The sequence below is a fragment of the Oncorhynchus nerka genome, linkage group LG8 (genome assembly GCF_034236695.1).
Source record: "Oncorhynchus nerka isolate Pitt River linkage group LG8, Oner_Uvic_2.0, whole genome shotgun sequence".
Lineage (NCBI taxonomy): Eukaryota > Metazoa > Chordata > Actinopteri > Salmoniformes > Salmonidae > Oncorhynchus > Oncorhynchus nerka.
In genome coordinates this window covers 60,097,679-60,114,230 of record NC_088403.1, presented here as the reverse complement: position 1 = coordinate 60,114,230, position 16,552 = coordinate 60,097,679, and the positions used below count along the sequence as shown (strand labels likewise).

Below are 16,552 nucleotides of genomic sequence, written 5' to 3'. Positions count from 1 at the left end.
CACAGGATCAGTACATCTGAACATCACACCTGCGGGACAGGTACAGGATGGCAACAACAACTTCCAGAGTTACACCTGGAACGCACAATCCCTCCATCAGTGCTCAGACTGTCCGCAATAGGCTGAGAGAGGCTGGACTGAGAGCTTGTATGCCTGTTGTCTGGTGAGGCCTGCCATCACAGGCAACAACGTCGCCTACGGGCACAAACCCACCGTCGCTGGACCAGACAGGACTGGCAAAAAGTCCTCTTCACTGACGAGTCACGGTTTTGTCTCACCAGGGGTGATGGTCGGATTTGCATTTATCGTCGAAGGAATGAGCGTTTCACCAAGGCCTGTACTCTGGAGCGGGATCGGTTTGGAGGTGGAGGGTCCGTCATGGTCTGGGGGCGGTGTGTCACAGGATCATCGGACTGAGCTTGTTGTCATTGCAGGCAATCTCAACGCTGTGCGTTACAGGGAAGACATCCTCCTCCCTCATGTGGTACCCTTCCTGCAGGCTCATCCTGACATGACCCTTCAGCATGACAATGTCACCAGCCATACTGCTTGTTCTGTGCGTGATCTCCTGCAAGACAGGAATGTCAGTGTTTTGCCATGGCCAGCGAAGAGCCCGGATCTCAATCCCATTGAGCACATCTGGGACCTGTTGGATCGGAGGGTGAGGGCTAGGGCCATTCCCTCCAGAAATGTCTGGGAACTTGCAGGTGCCTTGGTGGAAGAGTTGGGTAACATCTCACAGCAAGAACTGGCACATCTGGTGCAGTCCATGAGGAGGAGATGCACTGCAGTACTTAATGCAGCTGGTGGCCACACAGCTACTGACTGTTACTTTTGATTTTGAACCCCCTTTTGTTCAGGGACACGTTATTCAATTTCTGTTAGTCACATGTCTGTGGAACTTGTTCAGTTTATGTCTCAGTTGTTGAATCTTCTGTTCATACAAATATTTACATGTGTTAAGTTTGCTGAAAATAAACGCAGTTGACAGTGAGAGGACATTTCCTTTTTTGCTGAGTTTAGTAGAAAGCGATGGCTAAGAAGAAGCCTACATAACCAACCCATAAAGTAACATTTAACATCCATATATGTCCAGCTATGTAAACTTTTCCATAGATTTATCCAGCAATAGATGTCATTCAATTGGTAACATACATTTTTGTCTTCTTCTAATGCCTCTTAAGGGGAAACTAATCTAAAAGTAACTGAATGTAATCAGATTACGTTACTGAGTTTGGGTAATCCAAAATTAACGTTACTGATTAGAATTTTGGGCAGGTAACTAGTAACTGGAACAGATTACATTTAGAATGTAACCTACCCAAGCCTGAGTACCAGTGTGTTAATAGCCTGCAATCTCTTCCTCTTTTTTATTTATTTTTTATTTTTACCCCTTTTTCTCCCCAATTTCGTGGTATCCAATTGTTAGTAGTTACTATCTTGTCTCATCGCTACAACTCCCGTACAGGCTCGGGAGAGACGAAGGTCGAAAGCCATGCGTCCTCCGAAACACAACCCAACCAAGGTTTGGTTACATTCTAAATGTAATCTGTTCCAGTTACTAGTTACCTGCCCAAAATTCTAATCAGTAACGTTAATGGCACGTCATATTGCAGCCCAATGCTTCACAGAGTTCAAGTAACAGACACATTTCAACATCAACTGTTCAGGGGAGATTGTGTAAATCAGGCCTCCATTGTCAAATTGCTGCAAAGAAACCACTACTAAAGGACACCAATAATAAGAAGAGACTTGCTTGGGCCAAGAAACACGAGCAATGGACATTAGACTGGTGGAAATCTGTTGTCTGGTCTGATGAGTCCAAATTAGAACATTTTGGTTCCAACAGCCGTGTCTTTGAGACACAGAGTAGGTGAACGGATGATCTACGCATGTGTGGTTCCCACCATGAAGCATGGAGGAGGAGGTGTGATGGTGTGGAGGTGTTTTGCTGGTGACACTGTCGTGATTTATTTAGAATTCAAGGCACACTACCCAGCATTTAAAAAAATTTTTTTACTAGGCAAGTCAGTTAAGAACAGATTCTTATTTTCAATAACGGCCTAGGAACAGTGGGTAAACTGCCTGTTCAGGGGCAGAACGACAGATTTTGTACCTTGTCAGCTCAGGGATTTGAACTTGCAACCTTTCGGTTACTAGTCCAAACGCTCTAACCACTAGGCTACTCTGCCGCCCCATCTGGGCATTCTGCAGCGATACGCCATCCCATCTGGTTTGCGCTTAGTGGGACTTTCATTTGTTTTTCAACAGGACAATGACCCAACACACCTCCAGGCTGTGTAAGGGCTATTTGACCAAGGAGAGTGATGGAGTGCTGCATCAGATGACCTGGCCTCCACCATCACCTCAACCTAATTGAGATGGTTTGGGATGTGTTGAACCGCAGAGTGAAGGACAAGCAGCCAGAAAGTGCTCAGCATATGTGGAAACTCCTTCAAGCCAGTTGGAAAAGCATTCCTCGTGAAGCTGGTTGAGAGAATGCCAAGAGTGTGCAAAGCTGTCATCAAGGCAAAAGGTGGCTACTTTGACGAATCTCAAATATAAAATATATTTATATTTTTTGTCACACTTTTTAGGTTACTACATATGTGCTATTTCATAGTTTTGATGTCTTCACTATTATTCTACAATGTAGAAAACTTTAAAAAAAAAAAACCCTTGAATGAGTAGGTGTGTTCAAACTTTTGACTGGTAGTGTATATACTGTAGGACATGGTATATCTCTATGGATCAGACATTGTTTGGACTCACATGTTCTAGATGATCTATGTTTTTGTGGTGCTGTATCCAACAACATCTCACTACCATAGCATTACTTAGCCTATAAATGGTGGAGTCATTTGAGTAAGCCAAGCTTATAACAACAATGACCTGCTACATGTACCCCATGACTCTGCTGTGACTCATCCACATCCAAAGGTAAGAAATCAGTTTAAATGTTTGTGGGTGTCCATCATTATTAGACTATAGGCTACCATGGCTGAGGGTTTAGAAAGGTCATTTTTGGAGTATGATATGCATCTTAGGTCTAACTGTAGTTAACGTGATGTAATTACTGAGAGGAGATTTTTTAAATGCAAAACATGCATGTGGAGTTAAGGCATGTTGATGGATTGCCATCATCAGGTGAGCCTCTGTCCAGTCCTCTCCTATAACGACTGCTTATTATTTCTCATGTGAACAACCAATTACGGGAGGAAATGGTCTCTGACATTGTTACACCTCGCAGATCTTGCATATAAGTCGTTTTTTTGTTGTTGTTCAGATAACAAATCTAAAACTATTTTAGTTTTGTTGGGAAAAAATATTGATTTGATGTTCTTCAAATATTGTCAGTAATACGTTTACTTTTGCAACAGACGGGAAAAATCACAGTAGGAGTGACACAAATGTCCATTTGAAAATGCTGTTGCACCTTGCATGACCATGGGCTCGAGAGGCGGGGTCTCTTCCAAGAGCAGAGAGTCTCTCTGTCCACAGCTCTTCTACTGGGTTTCTCATATCAACATTGAAGCGCGAGACGGAGCGCAACGGGCCGCATGCAGCAGACGCTTGACTTCAATCATTTTTGCTCACTGACTCTATTACTTGTAGATTTCGTTGAAAACTGGATCATTATCTTACATCAAACATAAATGGGGTCATGCAAAACTTCTTTGAACGCGGCATCTTCAGTTCGAGGCTCTTTTAAGACTTTTCCCTGGAGAATATGAACATGACATGTGGGAAGTTTGATTTGCTGGCATTATAATGTCAAGTTTGCCATCGTCTTAGACTGCGAAGGATGAACCGAATGGGTTCCTTTACATAGAGCCTATAATATCCATTTATGCACTAGAAAAAAAATAAGATAGAACAACAAAAATGGAACCATTTACATTGCATGATATGCTCATAAACTCAACTAATCTTTATAAAATATTGTGTGACTTTGGAATCAAGAATGTCTCAGAGTGTGAAGATGAAAGCGAGACCCCTCCGGAACCGAAAGGTAACCAATCCTATTGATAATCATAAATTGGGGGGAAATTAAATGAACAAAAAGTCCATGTCTAATTGTAGTATGTTTTAAATCTAAATAAAACATTTTAGTGGAGATATTGATGAAAAGTCACAAAACTGTTTTGTTTTGAGATCATAACATTCCCAGACTGTTACACACACGTTGGGCCATTCGTTTTTTGATTGAGAAAATGCGTTGTTTCTCAAATAATACATATTTTAAACTGTTAGTCATATTTTGGGATTTTTGCTGAACGGCACATGGAGAGCGACCCTCTGGACACCCCCAAGCAGGGCCAGTGCGCTTTACGCCGGTTGAAGTAGCATGCGATCTTTCTGCTCCTCTGCTTGGATGGAGTGCCCTAGGACTGAATATCATTTTGTTTTTTTTACGTAAATTAAGACCAGGTCAACAAGTATTGCCTATTTGCTTAAGTCAAAATGGTCTGAGTGTTACATTAACGGAAATTATCTCTGAATTCCCATTGCAATTGAGCTGATATGTATAATATAGATCTATAATCTTTAAAATATTAAATAAGGGACAGAACATGTTGAATTTAATGTTGCTAATTCAAGCCCCACATATGCACACTCAAGCCCCATATGCACACACTGATGCGACCAATCAGAACTGACTCCAACTGAATTCCAGCTTGCCTTCATTAATGCTGGCTCTAAAATAACCCGGATGAGTAATGCACAACAAAAATATTTGACAATCGAATTAGGATACACTTAAATGAACGTCAACCTCTTCACACAAGGGCTATGCCATTGAAAACAGACAGACTTAATGGATTGATTATTTGAAAGTAATGATGATGATAATAATGACCGTAACAATGTAGGGATGATAATGATGTTGATTATTATTAAGATAAAGGATATTTATGATAATAAAAATGATGATGATGATAAAGACAATTATCACAACAATAATGCTGACCATTTGTCTCTCCTCTGTATAGATTTGAATCAGACGGTACGTATCTTCCTCTATAGCCTCATCTTCCTGGTCAGCGTGCTGGGTAACAGCCTGATCATCGCCGTGCTGGTGAGGAACCGCCGCATGCGCACCGTCACCAACCTGTTCCTGCTCTCCCTGGCCGCCAGCGACCTGATGCTCTGCCTCTTCTGCATGCCCTTCACCCTCATCCCCAACCTCATGAGGGACTTTGTGTTTGGCTCGGGCATCTGCAAGGTGGCCATGTACTTCATGGGTGAGTTTACTGTACACAGGTCACGACCCTGATGCCGATATGGTACCTGAGAAACAAAGTCGTGGCCATGTACTTCATGGGTGAGTCCTGTGGAAGCACTGTACGTACACAGGTTCTGACCTGGGCCCGTACTCACAAATCGTCTCATAGTTGGAGTGCTGATCTAGGATCTGTCCATATAATCTAATTCATTATACACTGCTCAAAAAAATAAAGGGAACACTTAAACAACACAATGTAACTCCAAGTCAATCACACTTCTGTGAAATCAAACTGTCCACTTAGGAAGCAACACTGATTGACAATAAATTTCACATGTTGTTGTGCAAATGGAATAGACAACAGGTGGAAATTATAGGCAATTAGCAAGATAAAGGAGTGGTTCTGCAGGTGGTGACCACAGACCACTTCTCAGTTCCTATGCTTCCTGGCTGATGTTTTGGTCACTTTTGAATGCTGGCGGTGCTTTCACTCTAGTGGTAGCATGAGATGGAGTCTACAACCCACACAAGTGGCTCAGGTAGTGCAGCTCATCCAGGATGGCACATCAATGCGAGATGTGGCAAGAAGGTTTGCTGTGTCTGTCAGCGTAGTGTCCAGAGCATGGAGGCGCTACCAGGAGACAGGCCGGTACATCAGGAGACGTGGAGGAGGCCGTAGGAGGGCAACAATCCAGCAGCAGGACCGCTACCTCCGCCTTTGTGCAAGGGGGAGCAGAAGGAGCACTGCCAGAGCCCTGCAAAATGACCTCCAGCAGGCCACAAATGTGCATGTGTCTGCTCAAACGGTCAGAAACAGACTCCGTGAGGGTGGTATGAGGGCCCGACGTCCACAGGTTGGGGTTGTGCTTACTACAGCCCAACACCGTGCAGGACGTTTGGCATTTGCCAGAGAACACCAAGATTGGCAAATTCGCCACTGGCACCCTGTGCTCTTCACAGATGAAAGCAGGTTCACACTGAGCACATGTGACAGACGTGACAGTCTGGAGATGCCGTGGAGAACGTTCTGCTGCCTGCAACATCCTCCAGCATGACCGGTTTGGCGGTGGGTCAGTCATGGTGTGGGGTGGCATTTCTTTGGGGGGCCGCACAGCCCTCCATGTGCTCGCCAGAGGTAGCCTGACTGCTATTAGGTACCGAGATGAGATCCTTAGACCCCTTGTGAGACCATATGCTGGTGCGGTTGGCCCTGGGTTCCTCCTAATGCAAGACAATGCTAGACCTCATGTGGCTGGAGTGTGTCAGCAGTTCCTGCAAGAGGAAGGCATTGATGCTATGGACTGGCCCTCCCGTTCCCCAGACCTGAATCCAATTGAGCACATCTGGGACATCATGTCTCGCTCCATCCACCAACACCACGTTGCACCACAGACTGTCCAGGAGTTGGCGGATGCTTTAGTCCAGGTCTGGGAGGAGATCCCTCAGGAGACCATCCGCCACCTCATCAGGAGCATGCCCAGGAGTTGTAGGGAGGTCATACCGGCACGTGGAGGCCACACACACTACTGAGCCTCATTTTGACTTGTTTTAAGGACATTACATCAAAGTTGGATCAGCCTGTAGTGTGGTTTTCCACTTTAATTTTGAGTGTGACTCCAAATCCAGACCTCCATGGGTTGATAAATTTGATTTCCATTGATAATTTTTGTGTGATTTTGTTGTCGGCACATTCAACTATGTAAAGAAAAAAAGTATTTAATAGGAATATTTCATTCATTCAGATCTAGGATGTTATTTTAGTGTTCCCTTTATTTTTTTGAGATGCTTTGTGGATATGGGCCCTGGTTACGTATTCACAAACTGTAATGGGTTTGTTTGTTGGGATTTGTGTAGTACTGCCATAGAAGGTGCTCGAGCATCTGCAAGTGTTGCATAGTTAAGGTATTGTACACAATCAGTAGGGTCAGATGTTTTTTAATTTGATCTTTATTTAACTAGGTCAGTTAAGAACAAATTCTTATTTATAATAATGGCCTACCGGGGGAACAGAGGGTTAACTGCCTTGTTCAGGGGCAGAACAACAGATTCTTACCTTGTCAGCTCGGGGATTCGATCCAGCAACCTTTCGGTTACTGGCCCAACATGCTAACCACTGGGCTACTTGCCGCCCCATGCGTGGAATGACCTTATTATTGTCTTCTACACCGATGCCACTCACTTCAAGGGGTCAGGTAAGGGAAGAGACAGTAGGTTCTGTCCACATAGGACGATTCCTTCCAGATTCAACCACTCACTGGGGGCGATTAAATTGGCCTGATGATAGAAAATCAATAGAGAAGCAAATCCCAGAAGCCATTAAAGCCTCCATTTTGTCTCTGACCTGGTGCCTGGTGTGAAGAGACACCAAATCAAGTCATCTGATGGCTATTAGCCGTGGCCGCGTTCCCACATCGCCTCTCCTCCACTGGGGCTATTAGCCGTGGCCGCGTTCCCACATCGCCTCTCCTCCACTGGGGCTGTTAGCCGTGGCCGCGTTCCCACATCGCCTCTCCTCCACTGGGGCTGTTAGCCGTGGCCGCGTTCCCACGTCGCCTCTCCTCCACTGGGGCTATTAGCCGTGGCCGCGTTCCCACGTCGCCTCTCCTCCACTGGAGCTGTTAACCGTGGCCGCGTTCCCACATCGCCTCTCCTCCACTGGGGCTGTTAACCGTGGCCGCGTTCCCACATCGCCTCTCCTCCACTGGGGCTGTTAACCGTGGCCGCGTTCCCACATCGCCTCTCCTCCACTGGGGCTGTTAACCGTGGCCGCGTTCCCACATCGCCTCTCCTCCACTGGGGCTGTTAGCCATGGCCGCGTTCCCACATCGCCTCTCCTCCACTGGGGCTATTAGCCGTGGCCGCGTTCCCACATCGCCTCTCCTCCACTGGGGCTATTAGCCGTGGCCGCGTTCCCACATCGCCTCTCCTCCACTGGGGCTATTAGCCGTGGCCGCGTTCCCACATCGCCTCCTCCACTGGGGCTGTTAGCCGTGGCCGCGTTCCCACATCGCCTCTCCTCCACTGGGGCTATTAGCCGTGGCCGCGTTCCCACATCGCCTCTCCTCCACTGGGGCTGTTAGCCGTGGCCGCGTTCCCACATCGCTCTCCTCCACTGGGGCTGTTAGCCGTGGCCGCGTTCCCACATCGCCTCTCCTCCACTGGGGCTATAAGCCGTGGCCGCGTTCCCACATCGCCTCTCCTCCACTGGGGCTATTAGCCGTGGCCGCGTTCCCACATCGCCTCTCCTCCACTGGGGCTGTTAGCCGTGGCCGCGTTCCCACATCGCCTCTCCTCCACTGGGGCTGTTAGCCGTGGCCGCGTTCCCACATCGCCTCTCCTCCACTGGGGCTGTTAGCCGTGGCCGCGTTCCCACATCGCCTCTCCTCCACTGGGGCTGTTAGCCGTGGCCGCGTTCCCACATCGCCTCTCCTCCACTGGGGCTGTTAGCCGTGGCCGCGTTCCCACATCGCCTCTCCTCCACTGGGGCTATTAGCCGTGGCCGCGTTCCCACATCGCCTCTCCTCCACTGGGGCTATTAGCCGTGGCCGCGTTCCCACATCGCCTCTCCTCCACTGGGGCTGTTAGCCGTGGCCGCGTTCCCACATCGCTCTCCTCCACTGGGGCTGTTAGCCGTGGCAGCGTTCCCACATCGCTCTCCTCCACTGGGGCTGTTAGCCGTGGCCGCGTTCCCACATCGCCTCTCCTCCACTGGGGCTATTAGCCGTGGCCGCGTTCCCACATCGCCTCTCCTCCACTGGGGCTGTTAGCCGTGGCCGCGTTCCCACATCGCCTCTCCTCCACTGGGGCTGTTAGCCGTGGCCGCGTTCCCACATCGCCTCTCCTCCACTGGGGCTATTAGCCGTGGCCGCGTTCCCACATCGCCTCTCCTCCACTGGGGCTGTTAGCCATGGCCGCGTTCCCACATCGCCTCTCCTCCACTGGGGCTGTTAGCCGTGGCCGCGTTCCCACATCGCCTCTCCTCCACTGGGGCTGTTAGCCGTGGCCGCGTTCCCACATCGCCTCTCCTCCACTGGGGCTGTTAACCGTGGCCGCGTTCCCACACGCCTCTCCTCCACTGGGGCTGTTAGCCGTGGCCGCGTTCCCACACGCCTCTCCTCCACTGGGGCTGTTAGCCGTGGCCGCGTTCCCACATCGCTCTCCTCCACTGGGGCTGTTAGCCGTGGCCGCGTTCCCACATCGCCTCTCCTCCACTGGGGCTATTAGCCGTGGCCGCGTTCCCACATCGCCTCTCCTCCACTGGTGCTGTTAGCCATGGCCGCGTTCCCACATCGCCTCTCCTCCACTGGGGCTGTTAGCCGTGGCCGCGTTCCCACATCGCCTCTCCTCCACTGGGGCTGTTAGCCGTGGCCGCGTTCCCACATCGCCTCTCCTCCACTGGGGCTGTTAGCCGTGGCCGCGTTCCACATCGCCTCTCCTCCACTGGGGCTGTTAGCCGTGGCCGCGTTCCCACATCGCCTCTCCTCCACTGGGGCTGTTAGCCGTGGCCGCGTTCCCACATCGCTCTCCTCCACTGGGGCTATTAGCCGTGGCCGCGTTCCCACATCGCCTCTCCTCCACTGGGGCTGTTAGCCGTGGCCGCGTTCCCACATCGCCTCTCCTCCACTGGGGCTGTTAGCCGTGGCCGCGTTCCCACATCGCCTCTCCTCCACTGGGGCTGTTAGCCGTGGCCGCGTTCCCACATCGCCTCTCCTCCACTGGGGCTGTTAGCCGTGGCCGCGTTCCCACATCGCCTCTCCTCCACTGGGGCTATTAGCCGTGGCCGCGTTCCCACATCGCCTCTCCTCCACTGGGGCTGTTAGCCGTGGGCGCGTTCCCACATCGCCTCTCCTCCACTGGGGCTATTAGCCGTGGCCGCGTTCCCACATCGCCTCTCCTCCACTGGGGCTGTTAGCCGTGGCCGCGTTCCCACATCGCCTCTCCTCCACTGGGGCTGTTAGCCGTGGCCGCGTTCCCACATCGCCTCTCCTCCACTGGGGCTGTAAATGTACTGGCACGTCTCCTGATTTAAGGAGCCATTTACCAGCGGTGTAAAAAGTACCCAGCTGTCATACTTGAGTAAAAGTAAAAGTGAATGTCACCCAGTAAAATACTACTTGAGTAAAAGTCAAAAAGTATTTGGTTTTAAATATACTTAAGTATCAAAAGTAGATCTAATTGCTAAAATATACTTAAGTATCAAAAGTAAAAGTATAAATTATTTCAAATTCGTTATATTAAGCAAACCAGACTGCACCGTTTTCTTGGTATCTTAATGTACCGATAGCCCTGTGGCACACTCGACACTTAGACATCATTTAAAAACAAAGCATGTGTGTTTAGTGAGTCCACCAGATTAGAGGAAGTAGGGATGACCAGGTATGTTCTCTTGATAAGTGAGTCCACCAGATTAGAGGCAGTAGGGATGACCAGGGATGTTCTCTGTTTAGTGAGTCCACCAGATTAGAGGCAGTAGGGATGACCAGGGATGTTCTCTGTTTAGTGAGTCCACCAGATTAGAGGCAGTAGGGATTACCAGGGATGTTCTCTGTTTAGTGATTCCACCAGATTAGAGGCAGTAGGGATGACCAGGTATGTTCTCTGTTTAGTGAGTCTGCCAGATCAGAGGCAGTAGGGATGACCAGGTATGTTCTCTGTTTAGTGAGTCTGCCAGATTAGAGGCAGTAGGGATTACCAGGGATGTTCTCTGTTTAGTGAGTCCACCAGATTAGAGGCAGTAGGGATGACCAGGTATGTTCTCTGTTTAGTGAGTCTGCCAGATCAGAGGCAGTAGGGATGACCAGGTATGTTCTCTGTTTAGTGAGTCTGCCAGATCAGAGGCAGTAGGGATGACCAGGTATGGTCTCTGTTAGTGAGTCCACCAGATCAGAGGCAGTAGGGATGACCAGGTATGTTCTCTGTTTAGTGAGTCCGTCAGATCAGAGGCAGTTGGGATGACCAGGTGTTCTCTTGATAAGTGCGTGACTGGACCATTTTCCTGTCCTGCTAAGCATTTAAAATGTAACGAGGACTTTTGGGTCACTGAAAATGTATGGAGTAAAAAGTGCATTCTTTTCTTTAGGAATGTAGTGAAGTAAAAGTAGTCAAAAATATAAATAGTCAAGTAATGTACAGATACCCCCAAAAATGACTTAAGTTGAACTTGAAAGTACATTACACCACTGCCATTTACTCTGAGCTGAAAGGTCCAGGTCATAAGAGAAGAAGAAGATGAGGAAGAAGAACAGGGTACAAAAGGGGTCTGTTGTTGTTCACAAGTGTCTCAATGACTTGAAACTCTCAGTCACAGAAATAGCAACATCTACGTAGTTGAGGAGCCCTTCTCTACATTCTTTACAGTCGAGGCTGTACCGTTCTCATGCTTCATAACCTGTTCAAACACATTCCACTGATATTTGTTATGTCTGGATATTGTATGGATATACAGGTCCTGGATACAGCATAGCTGACATTTCAAGTGCCCTTGTAGTTCAAATCCTTTTCAGCCATATTTCCTCACTGGATATAGCATGGATATATATCCCCTGGATATAGCATGGATATATATCCCCTGGATATGGCATGGATATATATCCCCTGGATATAGCATGGATATATATCCCCTGGATATAGCATGGATATATATCCCCTAGATATAGCATGGATATATATCCCCTGGATATAGCATGGATATATATCCCCTAGATATAGCATGGATATATATCCCCTGGATATAGCATGGATATATATCCCCTGGATATGGCATAGATATGGCCCCTGGATATGGCATAGATATGGCCCCTGGATATAGCATGGATATATATCCCCTGGATATGGCATGGATATGTCCCCTGGATATGGCATGGATATATGTCCCCTGGATATGGCATAGATATGGCCCCTGGATATGGCATAGATATGTCCCCTGGATATGGCATGGATATATATCCCCTGGATATGGCATAGATATGGCCCCTGGATATGGCATAGATATGTCCCCTGGATATGGCATGGATATGTCCCCTGGATATGGCATGGATATGTCCCCTGGATATGGCATGGATATATGTCCCCTGGATATAGCATGGATATATGTCCCCTGGATATGGCATGGATATATGTCCCCTGGATATGGCATAGATATGGCCCCTGGATATGTCCCCTGGATATGGCATAGATATGTCCCCTGGATATGGCATGGATATATGTCCCCTGGATATGGCATGGATATATGTCCCCTGGATATGGCATAGATATGTCCCCTGGATATGGCATAGATATGTCCCCTGAATATGTCCCCTGGATATAGCATAGATATGTCCCCTGGATATGGCATAGATATGTCCCCTGGATATGGCATGGATATATGTCCCCTGGAAATGGCATAGATATGTCCCCTGGATATGGCATAGATATGTCCCCTGGATATGTCCCCTGGATATGGCATAGATATGTCCTCTGGATATATCCCCTGGATATGGCATAGATATGTCCCCTGGATATGTCCCCTGGATATGTGTCCCCTGGATATAGCATAGATATGTCCTCTGGATATATCCCCTGGATATGGCATAGATATGTCCCCTGGATATTTCCCCTGGATATGTGTCCCCTGGATATGTCCCCTGGATATGGCATAGATATGTCCCCTGGATATAGCATAGATATGTCCTCTGGATATATCCTATCTACATGCATTTCTTTCAGCTGGGTTACAGTTGTATTATTCATTGTCTTTGGGAAATGTTCCACCGTGGTGTTTCTTTGTAGTCAGATAGTTCACAGCCTCCCTGATCTGTTTGTTCTTGACTTGGGTCCGTGCGGTGAGATCCCGGCCATGTCGGTAGCTATGATTACCTCATCTGTCACGGTGCGTAACCAAGGTAACGTGCATGTCATTCTAGGTGCCGTTGTTTTGTTGGTTTGTGAGTTTTTGTAACATCCACCGGTTACCGGATGGGGTTGTTGATCATCATGGAACTTACCTCTGTCCCTACACGCTCGGAAAGTACAAAGTGACTAGCCGTGAAAGTGTCAGGCCAGCTATTCAAAGTATTACAGTAGACAGTATCAATCCCACCTGCTGTGTGTACAGTATTACATTAGCCATTGTACAAGGTTCAAAGGGACAATCTGCGATTGCTATCTTCATTTTTGGACTTTTAAATGAATTGATATTTTTAAAAAATGTAACTTATAAATGCCTAAGGAGCTTGGTTTAACTGAGCTTATGTTACGTACAAAATCACAGACGTACAAAATCACATATGCTAGTGTAGCCTACATTATTGTCTGTTATCGATCTTTAAATCAGATTGTATACTCAGTCCTGTGGTACAAAACTGTGGACCGCTAACCGTCGTCATCTCTCCAGGGATCTCGGTGAGCGTCTCGACCTTCAACCTGGTGGCCATTTCCCTGGAGCGCTACAGTGCCATCTGCAACCCCCTGACCTCCCGGACCTGGCAAACCAAGTCCCACGCTGCCAAGGTCATCTCTGCCACCTGGGTGGTGAGCTTCCTGTTCATGCTGCCCTACCCCATCTCCAGCACCCTGGTGCCCTTCACCCGGGTCAACAACAGCACGGGCAACATGTGCCGCCTGGTCTGGCCCAGTGATGTCATCCAGCAGTCCTGGTGAGAGGATAGATAGTTTCATTTTGGTAGACGGGTAGCCATCACAAAGAGGGGTTTCAACTGCTAGGTGATTTTCACTGTAAATAATGGAACGGTCTGTGCAAAAGATGAAATGGGATATTCATGTCTATTCATTTCAGGGGGAAGTATCAAATTCACTGATTTGTTGGTCTGTTAGATGATAGATCCTTAACAATGATGAGGTAGAACATCACTGAGCTCAGAGATCGGTTCTTGCTCAGGTCAAATCACTTTGATGCATTCTGAATGGGCACTTGCTTTCGACCAATCCGGTGACACCATCGAGCCTTCTTCCTTACAGGTATGTGTCCCTGCTGCTGCTGCTCTTCCTGGTTCCTGGGATCATGATGATGACAGCCTATGGCCTCATCTCCCTGGAGCTCTACAGGGGCATCAAGTTTGAGATGGCCAACAGGAAGTCCAGCAGAGGTATGTATACAAAACCTCAACTGACCTCTTGAAAATGTCCAGCTCTGGCGACATTATCATGCCATATCAATTTGGTGGCATCCTTATTGGTCATTGTTTACCATTGGCTAATCTTTGGTAAATCTAATTTTCACAGGATCAGTCATTATTCATGTCTTATTTTTCTGATCTATCACAGAGATGATTTCCTTATCTTTATTAGATCCCCTTCTATCACCTATCATTTTTATTTAGAGTAAACAACTTTAGTTTAAGTAATTTTTTGTATTCACATCTGCTGTTATGATCTGTCACAGAGAGACAGTGCAGCACCGGCAGCATCAAACCCGGCGACAACGACGGCTGCTACCTTCCGCCCGCCAAGAAGAAGGGCGAGCTCGCCCACCTCCAGAGCCCTCCCTCGACCCCTAGCCCTAACGTGACCGTCAACAGCAGAGACAACGTGGACAGCAACAAGTCCAAGCTGAGCCGTGTGTGCAGCAACAGCTCCACCTGCAACCTGATGGCTAAGAAGCGCGTGATTCGCATGCTCCTGGTCATCGTCTGTCTCTTCTTCCTTTGCTGGACGCCCGTGTTCGCCGTTAACGCCTGGCGGGCCTTCGACCGCCGTTCTGCCGACAAGCTCCTCTCGGGGGCGCCGATATCCTTCATTCACCTGTTGTCGTACACCTCCGCTTGTGTCAACCCCATTATATACTGCTTCATGAATAAGCGTTTCCGCCAAGGGATTCTGTCCACCTTCACCTGCTGTAGCAGCCCCAAGGCCGGTGGAGTCGGGAGGGGGGCTGGGAGTAGGATGGGGACGGGGAGAGGGGGAGGAAGAGGAGGGATGAGAAGCAGAGAGAATGGGCACACGCCACAGAGTGGTAATAACACACGCTTCACATACAGTAGTATCCGTGGCTCCGCCCAGGCTTAGCTTCCTTTCTCCATCATTGACCAATCAGAATGAGTAAGTGGTCACGCATACACACACACACACTGTACATTGAGCTTTCGGTCTCTGATGAGGTCATGCATGCCTGCTTTCAACTTTTAAAGTCACCATACTTGTGAAAGTGGACATGTATGTATGAAGAGAATCTCAGACAATAGGTTGATGATATACTTGGGTGTCATTACAAAGAAAGGACAATCAAACGATGGCATGTTGACTACATGAAATGGAGAAATGGAATAATCAGCCAAGGTTTTCAACAAGGAGAAGGTTATGAATTTAAATAAGTATCGGTAAACAAACTGAGGAACGGTGGCACCTGATATAACTCTTTATGAGGTACAGGACCCGAAATGCTTCTTTAATAGGGACCGTGAGAAAACATGGCTAGTTTATGTCGACAGCCATGAGGTTAACATCCAATGCTGTTCCTCCACACAGACATTCACCTCAAACACCCATGATGTGTCACAGTGTCTCTTCACGTAAACCCCTCCTCCTCTCCTGAATCACCCACGGGGAAAAGCAGCACCCTAGTTGTCTTGGTTTGACGTTGACCAGATGATCCCAGAGGAACGTCCAAGAAGCTTTTTCAGAGCCATGTAAGATCTCCATGAGCATGTTGAACGGATGAACCCTGGCTGACCCTTGTGTGTGTGTGTTTTCCCCTCTCTACATAATATTCTCTCTGTACACATTCTTGTCAGGGACTTGAAAGGCACAAACCACAGCCCAAGGACGACACCACGTTCCCCAAGACATAAATAACTTCCCATACCTCTGACTCCTTTTTACAGGCAGTGTGACACACAAATATGCCCATACGTGTAAATACATCTGGACTAATTGTTACCATCCCTGGCCTTGTCATGCTCTGAAACGCATTCCTAGCCTTGTAGCATAGTGTCATCCTCATGGGCGCACACAAAAAAAAAAACGGTGTTTTCTTGTCCTTGACTCAGTCATCTTTTATCATTGTACCTAGTGTACTATTTATTGTAAGTGACACGACTGTGGCCTTATCGCGGTGTGGGACTCTGTGCACCTGTCTGTCCCACTACTTCAAAAAGGACCTTTCCCAGCATTACCTGTCAATCATATCACACCTGGTCTCTGTTGACTTGGGTTGTTAAATACACTGCAGCACAAATGTAGCAAACTCTGTTGTTTTCTCCTCTTTGTTGTATTGTTTCGTCATGTCACTGTTTGTAGTGTTGCTCTCGAAGGGAAATTGTTCTGTAAAGTACATGGGATGCATTACCCAAAAGAAAAAGGAAATTAAATATTAAAAGTCTGTAGTGTTGT

At 47.8% G+C, this 16,552-nt stretch overlaps 1 protein-coding gene across 1 annotated transcript; it reads left to right on the top strand.

Annotated features, from left to right (window-relative positions):
* The first annotated feature begins 3,513 nt into the window (after positions 1-3,513).
* cckar (cholecystokinin A receptor) lies at positions 3,514-16,552 on the top strand. The gene is made up of 5 exons (XM_029654822.2): positions 3,514-4,012; positions 4,995-5,246; positions 13,599-13,860; positions 14,183-14,310; positions 14,607-16,552. The coding sequence occupies exons 1-5, from the start codon at positions 3,886-3,888 to the stop codon at positions 15,227-15,229; spliced, it is 1,392 nt and encodes a 463-aa protein (XP_029510682.1). The 5' UTR covers positions 3,514-3,885; the 3' UTR covers positions 15,230-16,552.